The sequence below is a fragment of the Orussus abietinus genome, unplaced genomic scaffold (assembly GCF_000612105.2).
Source record: "Orussus abietinus isolate OABI.00-Male unplaced genomic scaffold, Oabi_2.0 scaffold34, whole genome shotgun sequence".
Lineage (NCBI taxonomy): Eukaryota > Metazoa > Arthropoda > Insecta > Hymenoptera > Orussidae > Orussus > Orussus abietinus.
The window spans coordinates 619,594-636,482 of NW_019394290.1; the positions used below are offsets into that span (position 1 = coordinate 619,594).

The 16,889-nt window shown below is 39.4% G+C and overlaps 3 protein-coding genes across 7 annotated transcripts; 1 reads left to right on the top strand and 2 right to left on the bottom strand.

Annotated features, from left to right (window-relative positions):
- LOC105696219 (inosine triphosphate pyrophosphatase) lies at nt 1–1,097 on the bottom strand. 2 transcript variants are annotated; one of them, XM_012418483.1, is made up of 3 exons: nt 978–1,097; nt 733–846; nt 1–639 (listed from the first exon to the last, which is right to left on the bottom strand). In XM_012418483.1, exon 3 carries the CDS (start codon nt 635–637, stop codon nt 56–58), a length of 582 nt encoding a protein of 193 aa, XP_012273906.1. In that variant the 5' UTR covers nt 638–639; nt 733–846; nt 978–1,097; the 3' UTR covers nt 1–55. The 2 variants fall into 2 exon arrangements, with proteins under 2 accessions (XP_012273906.1, XP_012273905.1); XM_012418482.1 differs by lacking the exon at nt 733–846.
- Nucleotides 1,098–1,264: 167 nt separating this feature from the next.
- Nucleotides 1,265–3,724, top strand: LOC105696316 (testis-expressed protein 10 homolog). Of its 2 annotated transcripts, XM_012418705.2 has the most exons (5): nt 1,265–1,625; nt 1,694–2,858; nt 2,947–3,184; nt 3,307–3,461; nt 3,540–3,724. In XM_012418705.2, the coding sequence occupies exons 1-5, from the start codon at nt 1,425–1,427 to the stop codon at nt 3,641–3,643; spliced, it is 1,863 nt and encodes a 620-aa protein (XP_012274128.1). In that variant the 5' UTR covers nt 1,265–1,424; the 3' UTR covers nt 3,644–3,724. The 2 variants fall into 2 exon arrangements, with proteins under 2 accessions (XP_012274128.1, XP_012274127.1); XM_012418704.2 differs by having other exon boundaries at nt 3,307–3,724.
- A 240-nt stretch (nt 3,725–3,964) lies between these two features.
- LOC105696315 (probable cation-transporting ATPase 13A3) lies at nt 3,965–14,847 on the bottom strand. Of its 3 annotated transcripts, none has more exons than XM_012418702.2 (18): nt 14,464–14,847; nt 11,545–11,683; nt 9,516–9,583; nt 9,189–9,356; nt 9,032–9,102; nt 8,666–8,929; nt 8,286–8,490; nt 7,917–8,115; nt 7,649–7,760; nt 7,370–7,559; nt 7,088–7,288; nt 6,827–7,012; nt 6,377–6,742; nt 6,156–6,297; nt 5,930–6,078; nt 5,612–5,840; nt 5,388–5,469; nt 3,965–5,304 (listed from the first exon to the last, which is right to left on the bottom strand). In XM_012418702.2, exons 2-18 carry the CDS (start codon nt 11,558–11,560, stop codon nt 4,251–4,253), a joined length of 3,702 nt encoding a protein of 1,233 aa, XP_012274125.1. In that variant the 5' UTR covers nt 11,561–11,683; nt 14,464–14,847; the 3' UTR covers nt 3,965–4,250. The 3 variants fall into 3 exon arrangements, with proteins under 3 accessions (XP_012274125.1, XP_012274124.1, XP_012274126.1); XM_012418701.2 differs by having other exon boundaries at nt 14,409–14,847; XM_012418703.2 differs by lacking the exon at nt 14,464–14,847 and adding an exon at nt 11,941–11,966.
- Between the last annotated feature and the right edge of the window lie 2,042 nt (nt 14,848–16,889).

Here is a 16,889-nt window from a genome sequence, read left to right on the forward strand (position 1 = left end):
TTCGGTGGAATTTTTTATTTTTTATACATTTTTTGCCATAGAATCTTTTGAATCCCTAATCTAGTCCATTTTCAGCCGCTAATATAAAATGTTGCTTCAGCTGCTCGGCAGCTTTATATCGGTGAGATATTTTATTTTTAACATCTGTATCTAATTCAGCATAAGTTGCATTTCTGCCATTTGGCAGAAAACAAGGATCCCAGCCAAATCCTCTTGGCCCTCTAGGACTGACGATAGTTCCCTGGGTGGAACCCCGAAATAAAAGTATAGGATCGTCTTTACTTCCTGCACTATAAGCAAAGGTGCATACTGCTTCCGCAGTTTTATCGGACCAGCCCTCTAGTAGCCTGTACAAGCCTTCTGGCCCCAATTTCTCAAGAAACCATTTAATGTATGGCCCTGGAAGACCTTTCAAAGCATTGAAACACAAGCAAGTGTCCTCGACGATGACCGGTCCTTTAATGATTTCCACAGCAACTCGGCATTTGTTTCTGCAAATGTCATCTATCTCTCCTTGATATTCGGGTAGATCCACCTTCTTGCTAACAATTTCCCTTGGAAAGTTTTTCCCTAAAATTGCTACAAATTCTTCCAGCTTCTTTGCATTTCCTGTCACAAACGTAATTGGCTTGGCCATCGCTGGAATAAATATTATTGCAATTAAACCATCGCTCTCAGGGGGAATTATCAATGTAGTATTATCCCTGGCTGACTTATCATGTTTGTGATTACATTTTGTATTCTATTGAAAGAACCTTCGTTACTTCAGCAAAAAGTTACCCGGTAAATTCTTCAGTGAAACCATTCAGAAGTTCAAAGAATAGGAATTAATACTTTGTACTGAAACTGAAAGTCGTTAATTAAAATGATTACTTTAATATCTTCAAAATTTACTCTGAAATGTTGGTAACCTCAAATAAAAACGTTTATACTTTTTTGATATTAAGCAATGAAAGTCTGAACAATAAAGGTAGTACCTATAGCACAAAGTTTTAATTGTCTTGCAAAAACTTATTATTGGTAGTAACAATACAAATATACATATTTATTTTAATTACAAAATAAGCCGGGTAGAATTGGAAAGCCCACTGACTTTATCGAAGTTTATGGAGATTCTTATAGATGGCACAGCTATATGGTACCGATTGAAAATTCAGTTACCACGTAATACAATCACGAAGCAGGGGAGCCACTAACTCTTTCCCACTTAGGGCAGTCCAGAGATGAGTTCAGGCTCATCTCTAGTTCAGGGTAGTCTTTGCAAATCTCTCTTAGCAGCAACTAGGGACACGTGAATTCCGAATTGTAGGTTAAAATTTATCATTGCCATGTCGCTTTTGAATTAGATACAGTTTAATAGTTAATGTCAACATAAAGATAGGCGTGTAAATATTTAGAACATTGTTCTACTGAATTTTTGAAATATGGGTAAAGGCAACAAACACCAGAAAAGTCTTAAATCGGAGAAAGCAAAAGTCAAGTTAAAAGCAAAAAAAGTAAAACATTTACCAAAGGGACTTAATGTAACGGATACTTCTTTTAAAGTGAAAAAAATAATTATAAGAGAACAACTTAAACAACAGGAAGACGGAGGAATACTTAGTCGTAGAAAGCTTAACGTTAAGGTAAGTCGATTTACAGTTTGAGGTTACGCGACCTAGCTTGTTTTATAGCACATGGGACACTTTTTTAGGATCTATTGTCTCGGCTTCGACATCACAACTCTACAGTGCGTCGTGATGCAATTGGAGAATTGAAAGAGATCATATTGCAATATTCAACAGAGATCTTGAGTTCGCAACTAAATGCGTTACTTCATGGAGTTTGCTCGCTTGCACTTGACAAAGAGCGAGATGTTCGCAGAGATGCTATTAAAGTCTTGATTTCAGTTCTTAGTCCAATTTCAAATGAGCAGCTTTTGCCATTTGCAGATATTCCGATTTCATACTTAAAATGTGCCATGACTCACATTGATCCAAATATCAAAGAAGACTCTTTGATCTTACTGGATGTTTTAGTACAAAATTGTGGAGGCCTCGTTGCCAAAAATAGTAGGAATATACTACCGAATTTTTTGGACATGATATCTAAACTTCGCACCGATGCGCAAGCTGGCCGTCAACTTGTTACTTCAGTAAATTCAAAAAGCACTAGTATTGAATGGAGGATAAAAGTCTTTAATCGCCTTACTAATATACTAGAATCTCTGGTCAACGAGAAAAAAGTACAGAATTTTAATCACTGTAACAATATTGTACAAACTATTAAAGTTGACGAAAGTGCTGTATCTATTCCTATGTATCAACCAAATAATTTGGGACAATGTATAATAGATTTTGATTATATTTTGAATATAAGCGATGAAGGTGTGGAAAGTAAAGACTTTGAATCAGAGGAACTCGTAAAATGTATAAGTGCATCGATACCTCTTCTTTTTGGAACATGGATAGAAGTTTGTCCAAAGAATCGATCAACACACTCTGATTTAGTAATTTCCAGTGAGGCATCGTCGTTATTAAAAAGTTTATTAAATGTATTACAACTGACGATAGATTACATAGATGAGTTAGAATCAAAAATTGGAGTCGCTAATATTAGCAAATGGTTTGCTCAACATTTTCAAAACTCATTTGTGGAAAATATATTTCTTAAATTTCCATTTCGGGAAACAAAGAATGCCAAAAAAGCAAAAAGAAGGCAAGAGGATTTTTGTACCGAGAATTTTGATGAGGAATCTTCTGAGCAGAATCTCGCAATTTGCCAACTGTATATTTGGTTTGCATCTGTGCGATCAGGAGATGAATTAGTGAGCATTTTAAACAAAGATTACTGCACTCGAGTACTGGAATATTTGAATGGTATTCTACAATGTTTTATTTCTCATTTACAAAATTAATATCATTTTTACCAAAATATACTTTACAAATGTTTGATGTTACTTAATAGGTAAAATTGGAAACTGGACCTCATTCGATTATCCAGTACTCCCACAGTTGGTAAAGCTTCTGAGAACTCTATTTTTAAGAGCAAGTAAAATTTGGTATACAAGGAATATAAGTCTTGGAGAGACATTGAGAATTGTAACTGATGTTTACTCCCGACAACCTAGGAAGGAATTGCAATCGCAACTTTTCACTGTACTCAGTGAGATTACGATGGATCATAGCTTGATCAATTTGCATCGGTGCGTTACTCAACATCTAAAGCAAACATTCTAATAAATGATGAACTATTAATTTATGAAACAGTTGCCAATATCTGTTTACGATGAAAACTTGAAACGATATAAGTTCTCTTTATGTACAGCGAAGAAGCATTCAAGAGATTTGTGACTTCGTTACCTGAATTATTATTGAAGAGCAGCGTCTACGATAGTACAATTCAGACTCTAAATCGTGTGGTTTTGCGGCACAGAGCATGGATTCAGGAGGTATTAACTGAAAAACACGAAGCAATTCTAGGTATGTGTTATAAATCCCATTGCATTAAATTTTTTGTCAAACTTTTTTTTACAGAATTAGTGTGTCATTACATTTCAGGAAATGCGCGAAAAATTCAAATAATAGGATCTGAAAATGAAGAATTGTCTCGATTAACTATTTGTAATTTATTTTACTTTTTGGAGGAACAAATTTATTATTAACTATGTGAAAAAAAAAATGACAACTACAGTGTATGATAACTAATTAAAAAAATACCTCATAGATTTTTTGTACATCCTACACAAGAAGGAAAGCACGTTAAAGAAATTAACTATTTCCTTTCTACGCTATATTTTATCCACGATATTTTTGATAAGAAATTAGAAAATATTCTAAGATCAGGTGTGCTCTGTCGATTGCCATTTCTTCTTTTTTATTTAATTATTACTAAGTTATGTTTCACACTATTAACACAGATCTAGTCTGTTCCACATATTGGAACTTTTCAGAGGACGGGTGTAAAAGGGTTGACAAGTCAATAATATCATTTCGCAATTTAGTCTTTAACGTGAGAATAACATACAAGATAAAAAAGGACTGTGGTCTGTGAGCAGTAGAAATTACTTCTGAATACTTTATCAAAATCTCTATACCGGAACATTTGTCTTTCCAATATCTCGGTTCTATTCGTTTTTCTAAAACCTTACGAAACAGTGAATTTCTTTCTAATATTCTGCCTTCTATAGGTCTACGGATATTTTTCATTATAACCCAATAGTTTTCTATTTTCCTTCGCAGATTTTCCATCTATTAAGGCCACTCTTCTTATCATAACTTGGTGATCATTTTGAACTCCACGCTCTCGTCTCCGACAAAGGCCGGATTTTCGATTCCTTTAGTATCGTTTTTTTCTGAATCGGTCGAAACACTCTTTCCGTTGCACGCAATCTCATTTTCGATCTTGTAGCTCTTGTCGTCCCCATTTCCGAAGCACAATGATTTTCCAAAGCTCTCCACGCTGGGAGTAACGGGAAGACAAGGTAAGTCCAAAGTTACGACCGGCCAATCGCAGTTCTTCGTCAGCTCGTCCTCCACTCCTAGGTATTTTCTCTTCGACTTCTCAGGCTTGTGCAGCCTGGGCTTGATCACCCTTTCGATCATGTATTCGATGATGAAGCTTTCCATGAACAAACAGGTTGTAAAATTAGCGAAGGACAAGAGAAGGATGAGTAGTCTCCAATCGTAAGTAGGCGGTACGATTAATTGAAGTGCATTGATGATCCACTGTGCCGGGGAAACTGCGATGTACGCGCAAATGGCGATCATCAGGAAGATGGAGCTGATGAAAGCTCTGTTCGTGTATATCGCTTTTCTGTAGGGCTTTCCTTTGGAAAAGACCACGGCCATAGTGATGTACTGGAACATGGAGACGCAGAAGACGGAATAATTTTCGTAGCAGCTGTAGGACCTTTCGGTGGCTTGAGCGAACGACTCGAACCATGGAAATGAACGAACTATGTGGAACGCTGATACTTGAAAGACTGTCATCGACAGCATCTGCAAGACTATAGACATGATGGGTGAGAAACTTATTAGACTTGTCGTTGGTGCCCTGCGTGCTAGTTTTCCTTCGAAGGCTTGTGTTTTTCCCAGGAAGAAGGCGAAGTTCACGATGAGGCACAGGTCGATGAAGAGGAATTGTAGATCCGTTAGATTTGAGTCGATCGAGTAGAGGACGATTACTGACAGCAATTCCGTCAAGGAGTAGGTCACCATGAGCTTGAAGATGCCGATTGAAGTTACCAACGCTGCTCTGCCCTCACGGATCACTTTTGGCACGCATGTTATATCGGGGATTCGAGAGGTAAATGGACTGGCGACACTAAAGGGGAGAATATATTCAATGATTATTTTTCTAATTAATTGTTGATATGTTAACAATTGTATCGAAGTTATTAATGTTACCTCGATTCCGCTTCCGATAAGGAAATTCCAACGTGGGCTGCACGCAGTGCTCCACAGTCGTTAGCTCCATCTCCGCACATAGCTGAAATTTATTGATAATTATCTTTGTTCCTATTTAAATCGACCTTCTTCATTTATCTCGTAAAAATAGTATTTTTACTATTCGATGATAAAAAAAATCTATCGAGTATCGAAGGAAATAGGAATTTTAAAATGATGCTAACCGACGTAGTAACCCAGTTGCATGAGCTCTAAAACGAGCTGTTGCTTCTGATCGCTGCTCATCCTCGCAAAAACAGCTCCTCGGACGCAAATCTTTGGCAATAAGTTTTCGTAATATTGACACAACAATTCCCAGTTTCTTCCGGTTAAGGCAAATTTGTATTTCCTTGTGCTAAGCCCATTTTCAACATTTTCCAGCGTCGGAAGTACTACCTTCTTCTTTTGTAAAGTCTAGAACAGGGCGTAAATTAATTTCCAACAATTTTCTAATTATAGGAAAAATCTTTTAATTGTTTAATTGAAGAAAGGAATTGCCATACCGATGCCAGGGGCAGTCCTTGGGCAGTGAAGTACACTTGTGGGGAAGATCCAGCTTCTCCTGGTACTACGGTCACATCTATGACGATTTCATCAGGTAAAAGAATGCCGCACTCTTTTGCCACGCTCACAGCCGTTTGAATATTATCTCCTATTAAAAATTTTATGAGCAAATTCAATTAAAAAAAAGAGTCATGAATATTGCATAAGCATGAAGTGTCCTGTCACCTGTTATCATGACCACGTTTATATTAGCTTCTCTGAGTTCTCTGATCACCTGCACTGTCGCAGGCTTTAGTCGATTTTCCAAAATCACTAGCCCAAGGAATTCCAAATCCTGCTCCACCATATCTCTGGTCATTCCCTCGATCTAGAAAAAAAAATAAATCATTTAACGTTCCTCTAGAGAAAATTGGTAAAAAAAAAATTCTGGTTTTAAAACTGCATACTTTACTAAAGCTGTGCTGCAGGATAGCTCGTCCTATGGCTATAACTCGATACCCTTGTTCTGTATAATAACGAAGAGTAACCGTAATGTCTCCTGGGATCGTCTCAGGCCTGCTGAGACTAAGGATCATTTCTGGAGATCCTTTCGTGTAAGTGACAAAATGTTCCTCGCCCGAAATTCGAGCCACGGATGACATTCTTTGTAGGGTACTGGAAAATTGGTATCGATGGACTATCTCTATTTCTTGAATATTATTCCCCGAAACATAATTTGCTGGTGGCCTAACTATCGTCGGCGTCATTAAACTATACTTTAATGACTCCTCTGTATTCGGCTCTTCGAGGATCCAACCTGTACTCTCGAACATCTGATAAAGAAAATTTGGTGATTACGTTTCTAACGAATTTTTTTACCACTGGTACCACAAAGGTGCAAATAAATATTTCATTACCTTTACGTCCAGGGGATCTCCACAAAGTTCTCCATCGATGAGGGTCAAGGAGTGGCAGACCAACATTCCTTCGAACAATAAATGTTCCTTCAAGTTTGTAATGTCCTTCTCGGCTTTGCATAATGTTCCCTTGGTACTCGGTACTGCTCCCCAGACATCCAAACCATCTTCCGTTAGGGTCCCGGTCTTACAGAAATTAAATAAATTGTCACATGGAACTTCTTTCGTGATTTAATTACAGCGATAATTACAAGAACGTACCTTGTCGAAACATACGCAGTCAGTGCTACCGGAGACATTGATTACTCGACTGTTAATGCAATAAATTTGTGCACGTTTAAGTCTTGCTTGAGCATAAAGCTTTCCGACAGTCATAGCTGCAGGTAAGGCTGGAGGAATAGCAATGGTGAATACATCCAAAGCTTCGATTGCTATATGTCCTGCAGTGGTTCCTCTGTACATCTTAAAAAAAAAAAGGAATTTGCACGATACTTAAAAATATAAAGCCTTTCGAGTGAGGACATTTTTTTCTCCATTTTTCACCTTGCTCACGACGGTGTATATGAAGCCGAAGGTGGCTATTAACGCCAAGATTCCAATAAATTTGTATGAATCTCGGTCGAATTTGAAGTCTGCTGGTGGGGGATAAAGTATAGCAGCTACCAGAGCTCCTCTACTTGTCTGGAATCCGGTTTTTATCACTTTTGCCAGAACTGGGTCGTTGCCGTAAGTTCTGCGGATAAAATGGAAATTGAGGGGAAATTGATGTAAAAAAAAGCATCAACGTATAACTCTAAGTTTCCAAAGATAGCGAACATCTACCTTGTCTGGATAATTATCGTCCCACTGAACAAAGTGTGATGGGAGCTCTCCTTTGGCTCGTATAGTCCGCCGTTTGGTCGCAAAGGAGTTTTCACGACCGGCACCGATTCGCCTGAAATTTTCAAAATTTTCAAAAACCTGTATATTTCAAAGTTCTTTCCTGCTCATTGTGCAGAAATACTTGATTTCTTTTTTTTCAAGAAATTCTGCGCCACTGATCCCGTCTAGTGCTTCAGGACATGTCATGGCCCTTATTAGGGAATCTCACCGGTTAGCATGGACTCATTGAGGATGCAACTTCCTGTCAGTAGAACCGCATCGCAGGCCACGGTACCTTGGTGCTTTGGAAGCTCGATAACATCCCCAGGAACCAAATTGGCACTGGAGACGTTTTCGAAGATCCCATTTTCTCTCCTCACCCTGACGGTTTCCGTCGAGGCGACCGTCCCGTGTAGATTCATCTGATTCTGCGTCGAGACGAGAGAATTCGTTTAATCATACATGTCGTTCCGTTCGGTTTTTTATACATATATAAATTTTTTTTTTCTAAGGGAACTTTTGAATGTGCCTAGAATAGCGCATCAGGAAGTATCCGATCTCAAAATCTGTGGAGAAGAAGACCTTGTCAGAATCTTACTTTTCGGGTCTGCAGTATCGTGCTGGTGATACCGAAGAGCGACATACATATGATGGCCCCGGTGTAATAGTAATACCCTTCCGCCAGCCATACAGCCAAGGTAAACACTTGGAATATGTAAAAGGGATTCAGTGCTTCTAACACCAGTAATACTCCGATACTTTGCACAGGAACGATAATCTCGTTGGTACCGTACACGATGCGCCTGAAAAAAAAAAAAAAAAAAATACGTGGAAAACGTAGAAATTAATTTTAAAATGTCACCTCTTCACCCCTGAGATTAGCGACATTGCAGTTTCTCATTGTCTGCCTCTATCGAATGGCATCTGTCTATTAATTATCTATCGTACTCGAAATTTTTTTCATTTTGAGGATCCTACCTCAAGAGCTGTTCTTCTTTCGAGAGGCCAGCGTGGCTGGAAGCGAGTTCGGAACGAAGAACGTTCCTGTCCAGGCCGACCAATCTTGAGAATTCGTTTCTCGTTTCGTCCCAGATGTAACATTGTTTCTTGCATCGAAATACTCGGTATCCTTCGACTTCTCTTTTGGTACCATTTTCTAAGTTTATCTTGACGCACTTCTCTCGGATCTGCGTCAACAGTCCTTCGTCAACTCCCCCTAAGTTGACCGGCCCAATATCTCCGCTGTATAATATATTTTATTATTTAACGTTGAATTCGCTTTAACCTTTTTATGATAATCCGAATGCCATTGTTAACACTTTTCGTAAAATCTGGAAGAGGTACCTCGCGTTCCTTAGAGAAATCTGTTGCACCTCTTCGACAAAGTAAGATTTGTGCTTTCCCTGATAATCGTCCTGGAGAAAAATTGCGAGATTATTTTCTCCCTTTATACTCTAAATAGAGGATGCAATGCTTGTGCAATTTTCTAGAGGGGACTTACTATCACTAAAATTTTTGTGGCCTCTCTTAGGCTGCATTTCTTGTGCGTTGCGTAAAGGTACAAGTGCGGGTACCAATGAAAAAACAGTCTCGCCCATCCCACAGTTATGACGAAAGAGAAGTACGTGAAAAAAGTCCCAAGAAAACTCCTTTCGAAACCATAAGCTCGCTAGAATGGAAAATGTATTTTAAATATGTACAGGACTGTTGGGTTTAAATATTTAACAGGGATGATTATGTGAACCGTTTCGGCTGTAACCGAGGTGAAAGAATTGCAGGTGGGATTTTTTTTGTTATCGAGGGTTAAATTAATTGTTTATTTTTATACCATATCCTCATCGTGGCCACTTTTTAACCTCTGCCACTGGGCCTCCGTCGTCTGGTCAGTTTTCAAGCCTGAAAAATATTTCCTAATTATATCAGAATTATATCGGAAGCTAAATCCGTATTCTTGGAATAGTTTTATTTATCTTCACTTGAATACCGTAAGAGTGAATAAACGTTATTCGAAAATGATTGATGATCTTCTAATAGGGAAGCGTTTGTCACCCCGGATGCGAAAAAACTTCGAACTATATTTTCTTCAATTACATTCGGCGACTGTTGCAGGTAATTACACATTAATCTCAGATCACCGCGAGGCAATCACGATACATAATGCAACATAGTTATATAAAACTTCCTTTAGAAGCGATATAATGTAAATTATGTTTCCCATTAGACTACCAGAAAGTAATAAAAGATCATGATAAAGTCACTCATGACAAAGCGTGACAACAGATAATAACGTAGGTAAAGTCATAAGTAAGATAATAGGTAAAGGAAAAGGTCACAATGGCATTTACTTCTATTTTAGATCATTATCGTATGCCGTACGGTGACAAATATAGAAAAATTACTTGTACAAAAATTGCTTGAAATATTATTTCGAGTAAAATTTATCTGAAACAATTACTATTAAAAAAGCTCAGTAAAGCAAGAACTGCGCAATGACTGCGAACGGTAGGAAATGGTATAACTTTTTTTACGACACACAGTACAACATGAACGTCAAGCTGGTTGAATGATTACTTTGTGATTTATAGCACAAACTGAATGTCTCAGATCGCGTTAATTTGTTCAGTACAATGCACAGTAGCGAAGTTTATGAAGGCGGGTATTTATCCTCTTCTAATAAATTTTAACGTTTAAACCGTGCGACAAAGCAGTCGTGGATTGTTTTTCTTATTTTAGAGAACGTGTCATTTTAATGAAATGACTTTTTTTATCAGTAGTACAGGGAGCAAACAATGCATTCCGAGTCATAGATAATACAAGGACGAACGTAAGAAACGTTAACTACGTGAGCAAAATAAATTGTCCTCAATGACTTCGATTGTCATTTTTTCTAGACCATTTATCGTATAAAAAGGTTTTAACATCATCACTGGAAAAAAAATGGTCATTATCGTAATGCAATCCGTTATTGTTTCTTTGTGATGACTAACACATCCGTATTCATAGCCTTATCGGCATTGTTAAGCAACGAAAATCAAGAACTGAAATTGGAATTTTGCAATTGTAGTCTGTCTAGATATTTTGTTAAAATTACTGTGTTTATTTTTTTTATCGGTGATACGATATAAATGATCAGACGTTGACCCTAAGTTTAATGGTAAAGGACTCCTTAAGGAGAGCGACTTTATCGACATTCCATTCTCGACCCAAATAATCTCTCTCGTACATACATGAACAATTGTTATAACGGTTTTGAACCGCTCCCGGCAAAACAAACTTGGCGATAATTTGAACAAGTATGTATGCCATGTAATTTCTTGTCGGTAGTGTCGGTTTTAACCGGTGTTTACTGGAGATACGTGGATCCTTTCACCTCCTTGGTAAGAAACCGAGATTTTTGACCTTCGTCTGCTGAGCCGGTACTTTCATAGTAATCGAGTCCTCGAACTTTGCCTATCGACTTTTTGCACCGCGGCTGCGCAAATAGAAATTCACTTCAACATGCAACTAGCTTGACAAATAAGCAAATAACTGTGATTTTACGACTCGCCTCGATACGCGATCCTTTCATAAATAGGCACGGCTCAACTTTGTTAAAATTGAACCGTTCACGCAGGTGCAAAACGAGTTAGTTTCCGGTTTCCCTTTCATCGACGCAATGTTCGGGGAAAATGAAAAAGGAAATCCACTTTGCACGCATTCCGGAGGTTGAAAGTCTATCAAATAGTTTCGATGTCTGCGAGATGAATTAAGGGCGTTTAAATCTCCCGCCTCTTCTGGGATTCCCGAAAACGACGCCCCTTGAGCTGCATCGAATTCGATGCGATTGATTTTTATTTATGTAAATTTGCTGTGTTTACCATTGATATCGGTCATAACTTTTGGTTCGTTCCTTCCAAAACGCTTCTCGGTTTTTAGTCAGCTTGTTCTGTTTTTTCTTGGCTGGTTAGATCATCGGGTTACGTACACTCCGTTCGGTTTTGCAAACACACCCAATGCCTGGAAATCGAGGGAAAAAAAAGTCGTTCGTTAATTTGCGTAAGAAATAGATTGAATAATAATTGCGACGTTTTGCAGGGCCAGAGATGACCATTCATTCTTTTTCTTCGTTCGAACAGTGTTTTAGTGACGGTGTCGATGATTCGCGAAAAGATCTTTCTTATGCGACCCTATTCTGCATAAACATTCATAGGTGCATGGGTCGGTCCATACTTGATCTTTTAACATAAATTAGTTCCTACGAATCATCCGCATACCTACGTAAGAACGAGATGAAAGATAACGCCTTCTCCCAGAGTTAAAGATAATTTATACTTTTCCACTGGTCAGTTACGAAGTGGCGCTATGATTCACGAAAGGACCGTTTTTATACTATCCCGATTTGCATAAACGCATTCCTGGACGATTTCTCTCTGAAAATGGTGATTCACGTTTGATCGTTTACCATAATTCGATTCCTAGACGATTTCCCACGGATACTTCCGTCCCTTTTTTTCACTGTATTAATTTCTCGCAAATCCGTTCCAAAATAATTAAAAATACCAATTTACCCGAACACGAATAAAGTCCCACTTTAATGCGACATTATGTTGCGTTATCGTTCTCTAAAATATCTGAAAAGTAACTCGTCGTGCAATTTTTTTCGGAAACATACATAAGTCCGATTTCAAGAAACACGCACTAATATACAGAAAACAAGCGGCAATTTACTATCATTTCGCTCTCATGGCAAGCCTGGAGGAAGAAAAGAGGACAAAGTAAATTATATAAATAAAGCGTCCATGAGCCATAAGTACGGTGCAGAAAACCCGTGCACGTAATAATTTTCCAAAGGTCGTCGTTGCACCGTTTCCGTTATTATCGACGATGGTGACTTCGTGTGCACGTGAGGTTGTGCAAGATCTCAAAATCAATTATCATTTGCAGTTTCTGTGATTATCGCCATAAGGAGCGACAACAAGTGGAATGCCTTTCTTAGTGTCAACCGTACGTAATGCGCGGCGCGAATCGTGAAATTCATGGCCTGCTTAAAAAAGAAAAAAAAAATTAAATCCGACGATGAATTTTATTTTCCGTGAGGAAGTCTTTAGACGCAAAATGTCAGCTGCTTCTTTCAATTACGTGGTCTACGCTCCGAAGACAAAGTGGCGGATGCAGATCGAGCACGTGACTTCCGGAAACTGTCTCCACGTGCGAGGAAGAATCAAGTGCGGAAGAGTCGCTTGAGGACGACCGATTGATGGTCTGTTTTCGCAAGAAAAAAAAAAAAAAGAATTGCCTTAGGCGAATCGACAACGCTAATTGACTGTCAACCTGCTTCCAATTAAATCGGCGACCATAAAGATCGGCATTAGGCTCACTTTCCGATTTAAAGAGGGATTTCCCCTCGATCCTGATATAGCTTACAAGTGGCTATTAAAAGCCGTGCGGGTAATGGTCGGCATTTGAATGAGTTATTTAAGGGGCCAGGTACATTTCTAGTTGGAAGTGACGGTAATGAAAATAATTACTCCGCGGCGATTAAGGCAGTGATTGCAGGCTTTATTTTGGAAATTGAGGAGGAAGCGCCGTGCTCAAATGATTTTACTACCAATTGTTTCGAATAATTAGCGTATCTCTGCAATCGCATACGTGGGTTATCCTTGATTATAGAAATTATTATTTGCAACAGTCAGGCGTAATTAAAATGCCTGGGACTTAGAAGGAGGTGCAATGAGAAAATCAGACTCGAAGCAAGGTTCGATAAAAGCGATCATTAAACGAAGGCAAACGTTAAGCTCACGGTGTGTACCGAGACATTTGTAATCTCCAGGTTTTTTTTTTTCGCAATTTGCCTTGTGAAACGCATCGAAATGGAGCAATTCTTGCCTAGAAAAGTACCAGCTCGTTAAGATGGATCGCAAATTGCACGTGAATTGCATAACACTTCACCTGCATTCCTAAGCTCATCTTATGCAAGTCCTGCCACAATTATTTCTCCGATCTGGAGATATCTGGAGTCTCTCGAGTAATAGTCTTCGCATAAATGCAAGTGAAATGAGAGAGCCCGATTAATTCAACAATGACGAGGGATGACTAAATTTTTACACGCGAAGATCTCCATGTTATTAACCGAGTAACGGGAGTAGATTCGCGATCGTCATGAGTTCCTCTTGAATTTTTCTTTTTATTTACTCCATCGAATGCAACAAACCGTGAATGTTGTACGCGATGGATTACCTTCGAGCATGCTTAATCCGGAGGGTGACTCGCCTAAAAAAAAATCCAGCGATTATGGAGAAAAAGTGAAAAATGCGACATTCGGTCACGTAAGTAACGAGATAAACGATTTACCTTAAAGGCAAATTCCTGCGATACAACGTAAAAGTAATGCAGTGATAAGTCATGACGCTCACATTCGTGAAAAAGAAAAGAAAAAAAAAACGAAAGACGGAATCGAGGTACTTGCGAAAGTAAGCTTCGCAAATATCTTAACATTGTTGATTGGAGTACAAAGACTCGATAATGGTCACGAGCCTCGCACTTTCTGCGATCCTCCAGACAGTCACTTATCATTTTGACACATACTCGTGTCATAACACTCCGTTATGTGCAGTAACGGATGCTGATTACATCCATCGTTAACATATACATAGAATAACATAGAAGACCTTATCGAAGCATATCGAGGAAGTATACAACGAAAGCGAAATATTTTGCCGAAACGGAAATATTTTGAACGAACCGGGGCGAATGATTAAATTCCTGTGTTAGAAGATCTTCCATAAAAATCGACGCACTTGACAAATGCGATCGCAAGACCACTCAAAAGGGGAGAACCGCACCCCGCAGCTTCCACGTATCCTTCTTCATATTTAAACCGTGTCTTTTCCAGACCAAGAAAAACTGCTTTCTCTTTCTCGGCGAAAAGAGACCGTCCCCGGTGCAGAGAGAAGAGAAAAAAAACTGCAATTTAAGGTCACTTAGCCAGCCAACCGGGCGACTTTAGATAGCGGGTCCTTATCGGGGCTTTATCGACGTTAACCCCGAAGTAACTCGCGAGTTACGAATTGAACCGAGGCTAATTTTGCCGGTATCGCGCGAGGCCGGGGATACCGTCTTCGGACTTTCTCGCTCGCGAAAAGAACCCGGAGACCACCTGGTCGGTACCAAGTGCGGCGCGAAACTGGGATTTCGAAGTGGCAGTCCTTTAACACGCGCCCCGACCTCCCCCTACTCCGACTTCTTCCGCGCGACACATGTCATGTGACATTTGCACCTCGTTGCATGCGGAAGTTGACGGGATTAATGACGGCTTGGGCTGTGCGGGGGCGTTAGCCCCCATCGGAGGATACGGAGATACACTTTGTGGCAAAGTAATTGATATACACCTCATTCAGCCTCAGTCTAATCACAGAAGTAGGTGACGTATGTCCCGATCGCGTGCATATACCATTCGGTCTTGATCACCTGCAACGATTAATAATTCTTATTTTATCATTTTTCTCAGCTAGTGTTCCATTTTAATTCAAGGCAATGGTACCGTAATATCGGAAATAATTTAACTCGGATTGTAATCCGGTGTCTGCGAGCTATCGGAGTCATTAAAGCTCCATTTCGCCTTAATTCCCGAAGTTCGATAAACTCGATCGCCAATCGGCCTCGCAAAGCCGGGACGCTTACGATATCCGCCATCTTGACAATTATCCACCCCGGAGCGGAAACCAATTTGGCGCACTCGATGTCTCATTAATGCGACAACCGTTAAGTGGTCTACGCGCGAACTTGGCCGTTCAATTTCGTAAGTAGTTCCGTTGCCTCCACACGAGGCTCGGATAACCTTGCATCAATGCCAATTGAGTTTTAAGGCATTGATGTCATTTTCGCCCATGCAGGACGTCGCGAAATTGCCCCGTGCTCGTCGAGGCGCACACCGACGCCTTCGAAGAAGGCGCTTTAGTTAGCGATATGGAATACCACTTTTGTACTCCCCCTACTAATTGTAGTCTAATTACTATATTTTGCAACAGCCGAACGTTTTTCCGAATGTCGCAACGATTAACACTTGAAAGGACATAGTTAAGTAGAGGCTGGGTTAGATATATGGAAAATTATTCAATATTTCGTTTGTTCTCACGACAGGTTTTTTTATCGACGCCAAATATGCTTGCACGTTCGAAGGAATCTCAAATTTAACAGGGATAAACCGTCGGACTTTTTGTTTGCGATCCATAAATTGCTTTTCTTCAAAAGTTACGGACGATATTATCCGAGAGGAATTTTGTCGAATTGTAGATTGCCAGAGACCAAGAGACTAAGACTTTTGCGATAAGAAATAAAAACCGACGTTAGGTAGTGTTATCACCTGTTTGTACTTTATAGTCGGATTAAGGATTATAGCCCAATTATTAGACTTTACAACCGTAGGCAATCAGACTCGCAAAAGTCAGATCGCTCGATGACTCCAACCGTATGTTGGCTGGCCAAATTAATAATTTATTTCCGGGTACATTAAAAACACAGCTGTATTTAAAAAGAAAAAATGTTTATTCAGGTTTTCCAAGAATTTCAAGGTTTTTCGAAGAATTTCCCATCCGACGATGTTATTTGTTTGAGCGACATGATCGTTCTCTTTGAGGAAATATAGATGGCTGTGTTTTATTGCATCGCGACACCCTCCGATCGTCTTGATAATACAGCTGTTAAATAAGACGAATCTTTTAAAGCTCGTAAGAAGAAAAAAAGGAGAAAAACGGGGGCAAATAAAGATACCGGCATAACAGCCGTCCATCCGCATTTCAAGATTAAGTGCAGCTACTTCCAGTTTCGACGCATAACAAGGACTCTGTTTGCTCGAAGATTTTCTTCGAGATCTTGAAACAAACGTGGAAAATACTCTCGAGTAATTTTATTGGGAGGTTGAACAAATTTTCCGAAGAGTCTGGCTAAGTTTCGTTCATGGCCGCGGAAGGAACGACGCCATTTTCCTCAATGGAAAGGAAGGTAGCACGAATGTTCCGATTCGCGCACAATACCTTGTGTACCAGTAGGATTGCATAATGCGTCATTGTAGAAAATAAAATCGGCAGCTTCGTTCGGGCTAATTGCATCGCGGTCTGCATAAAAAGGCTCAACTGAGCCATTAAAAGGCTTTGCAGCGCGTGGTGACAATAAAAGACTGTCAATGACTTCGGCTTCGTTTGAAATGCGTTGGCGGTAACATGGC

Bases quoted from the DNA above. Each gene is read 5' to 3' on its own strand.
- LOC105696219 (XM_012418482.1), bottom strand. From the start codon at position 637: ATGGCCAAGCCAATTACGTTTGTGACAGGAAATGCAAAGAAGCTGGAA.
- LOC105696316 (XM_012418704.2), top strand. From the start codon at position 1,425: ATGGGTAAAGGCAACAAACACCAGAAAAGTCTTAAATCGGAGAAAGCA. The intron at 1,626-1,693 runs GTAAGTCGATTT...ACACTTTTTTAG, and splicing joins GTAGAAAGCTTAACGTTAAG to GATCTATTGTCTCGGCTTCG. The intron at 3,185-3,306 runs GTGCGTTACTCA...CTTTATGTACAG, and splicing joins AGCTTGATCAATTTGCATCG to CGAAGAAGCATTCAAGAGAT.
- LOC105696315 (XM_012418702.2), bottom strand. The intron at 8,930-9,031 runs GTACCTCTTCCA...TATATTATACAG, and splicing joins ATTTCTCTAAGGAACGCGAG to CGGAGATATTGGGCCGGTCA. The intron at 5,470-5,611 runs GTTAGCATCATT...AATAAATTTCAG, and splicing joins GCAACTGGGTTACTACGTCG to CTATGTGCGGAGATGGAGCT.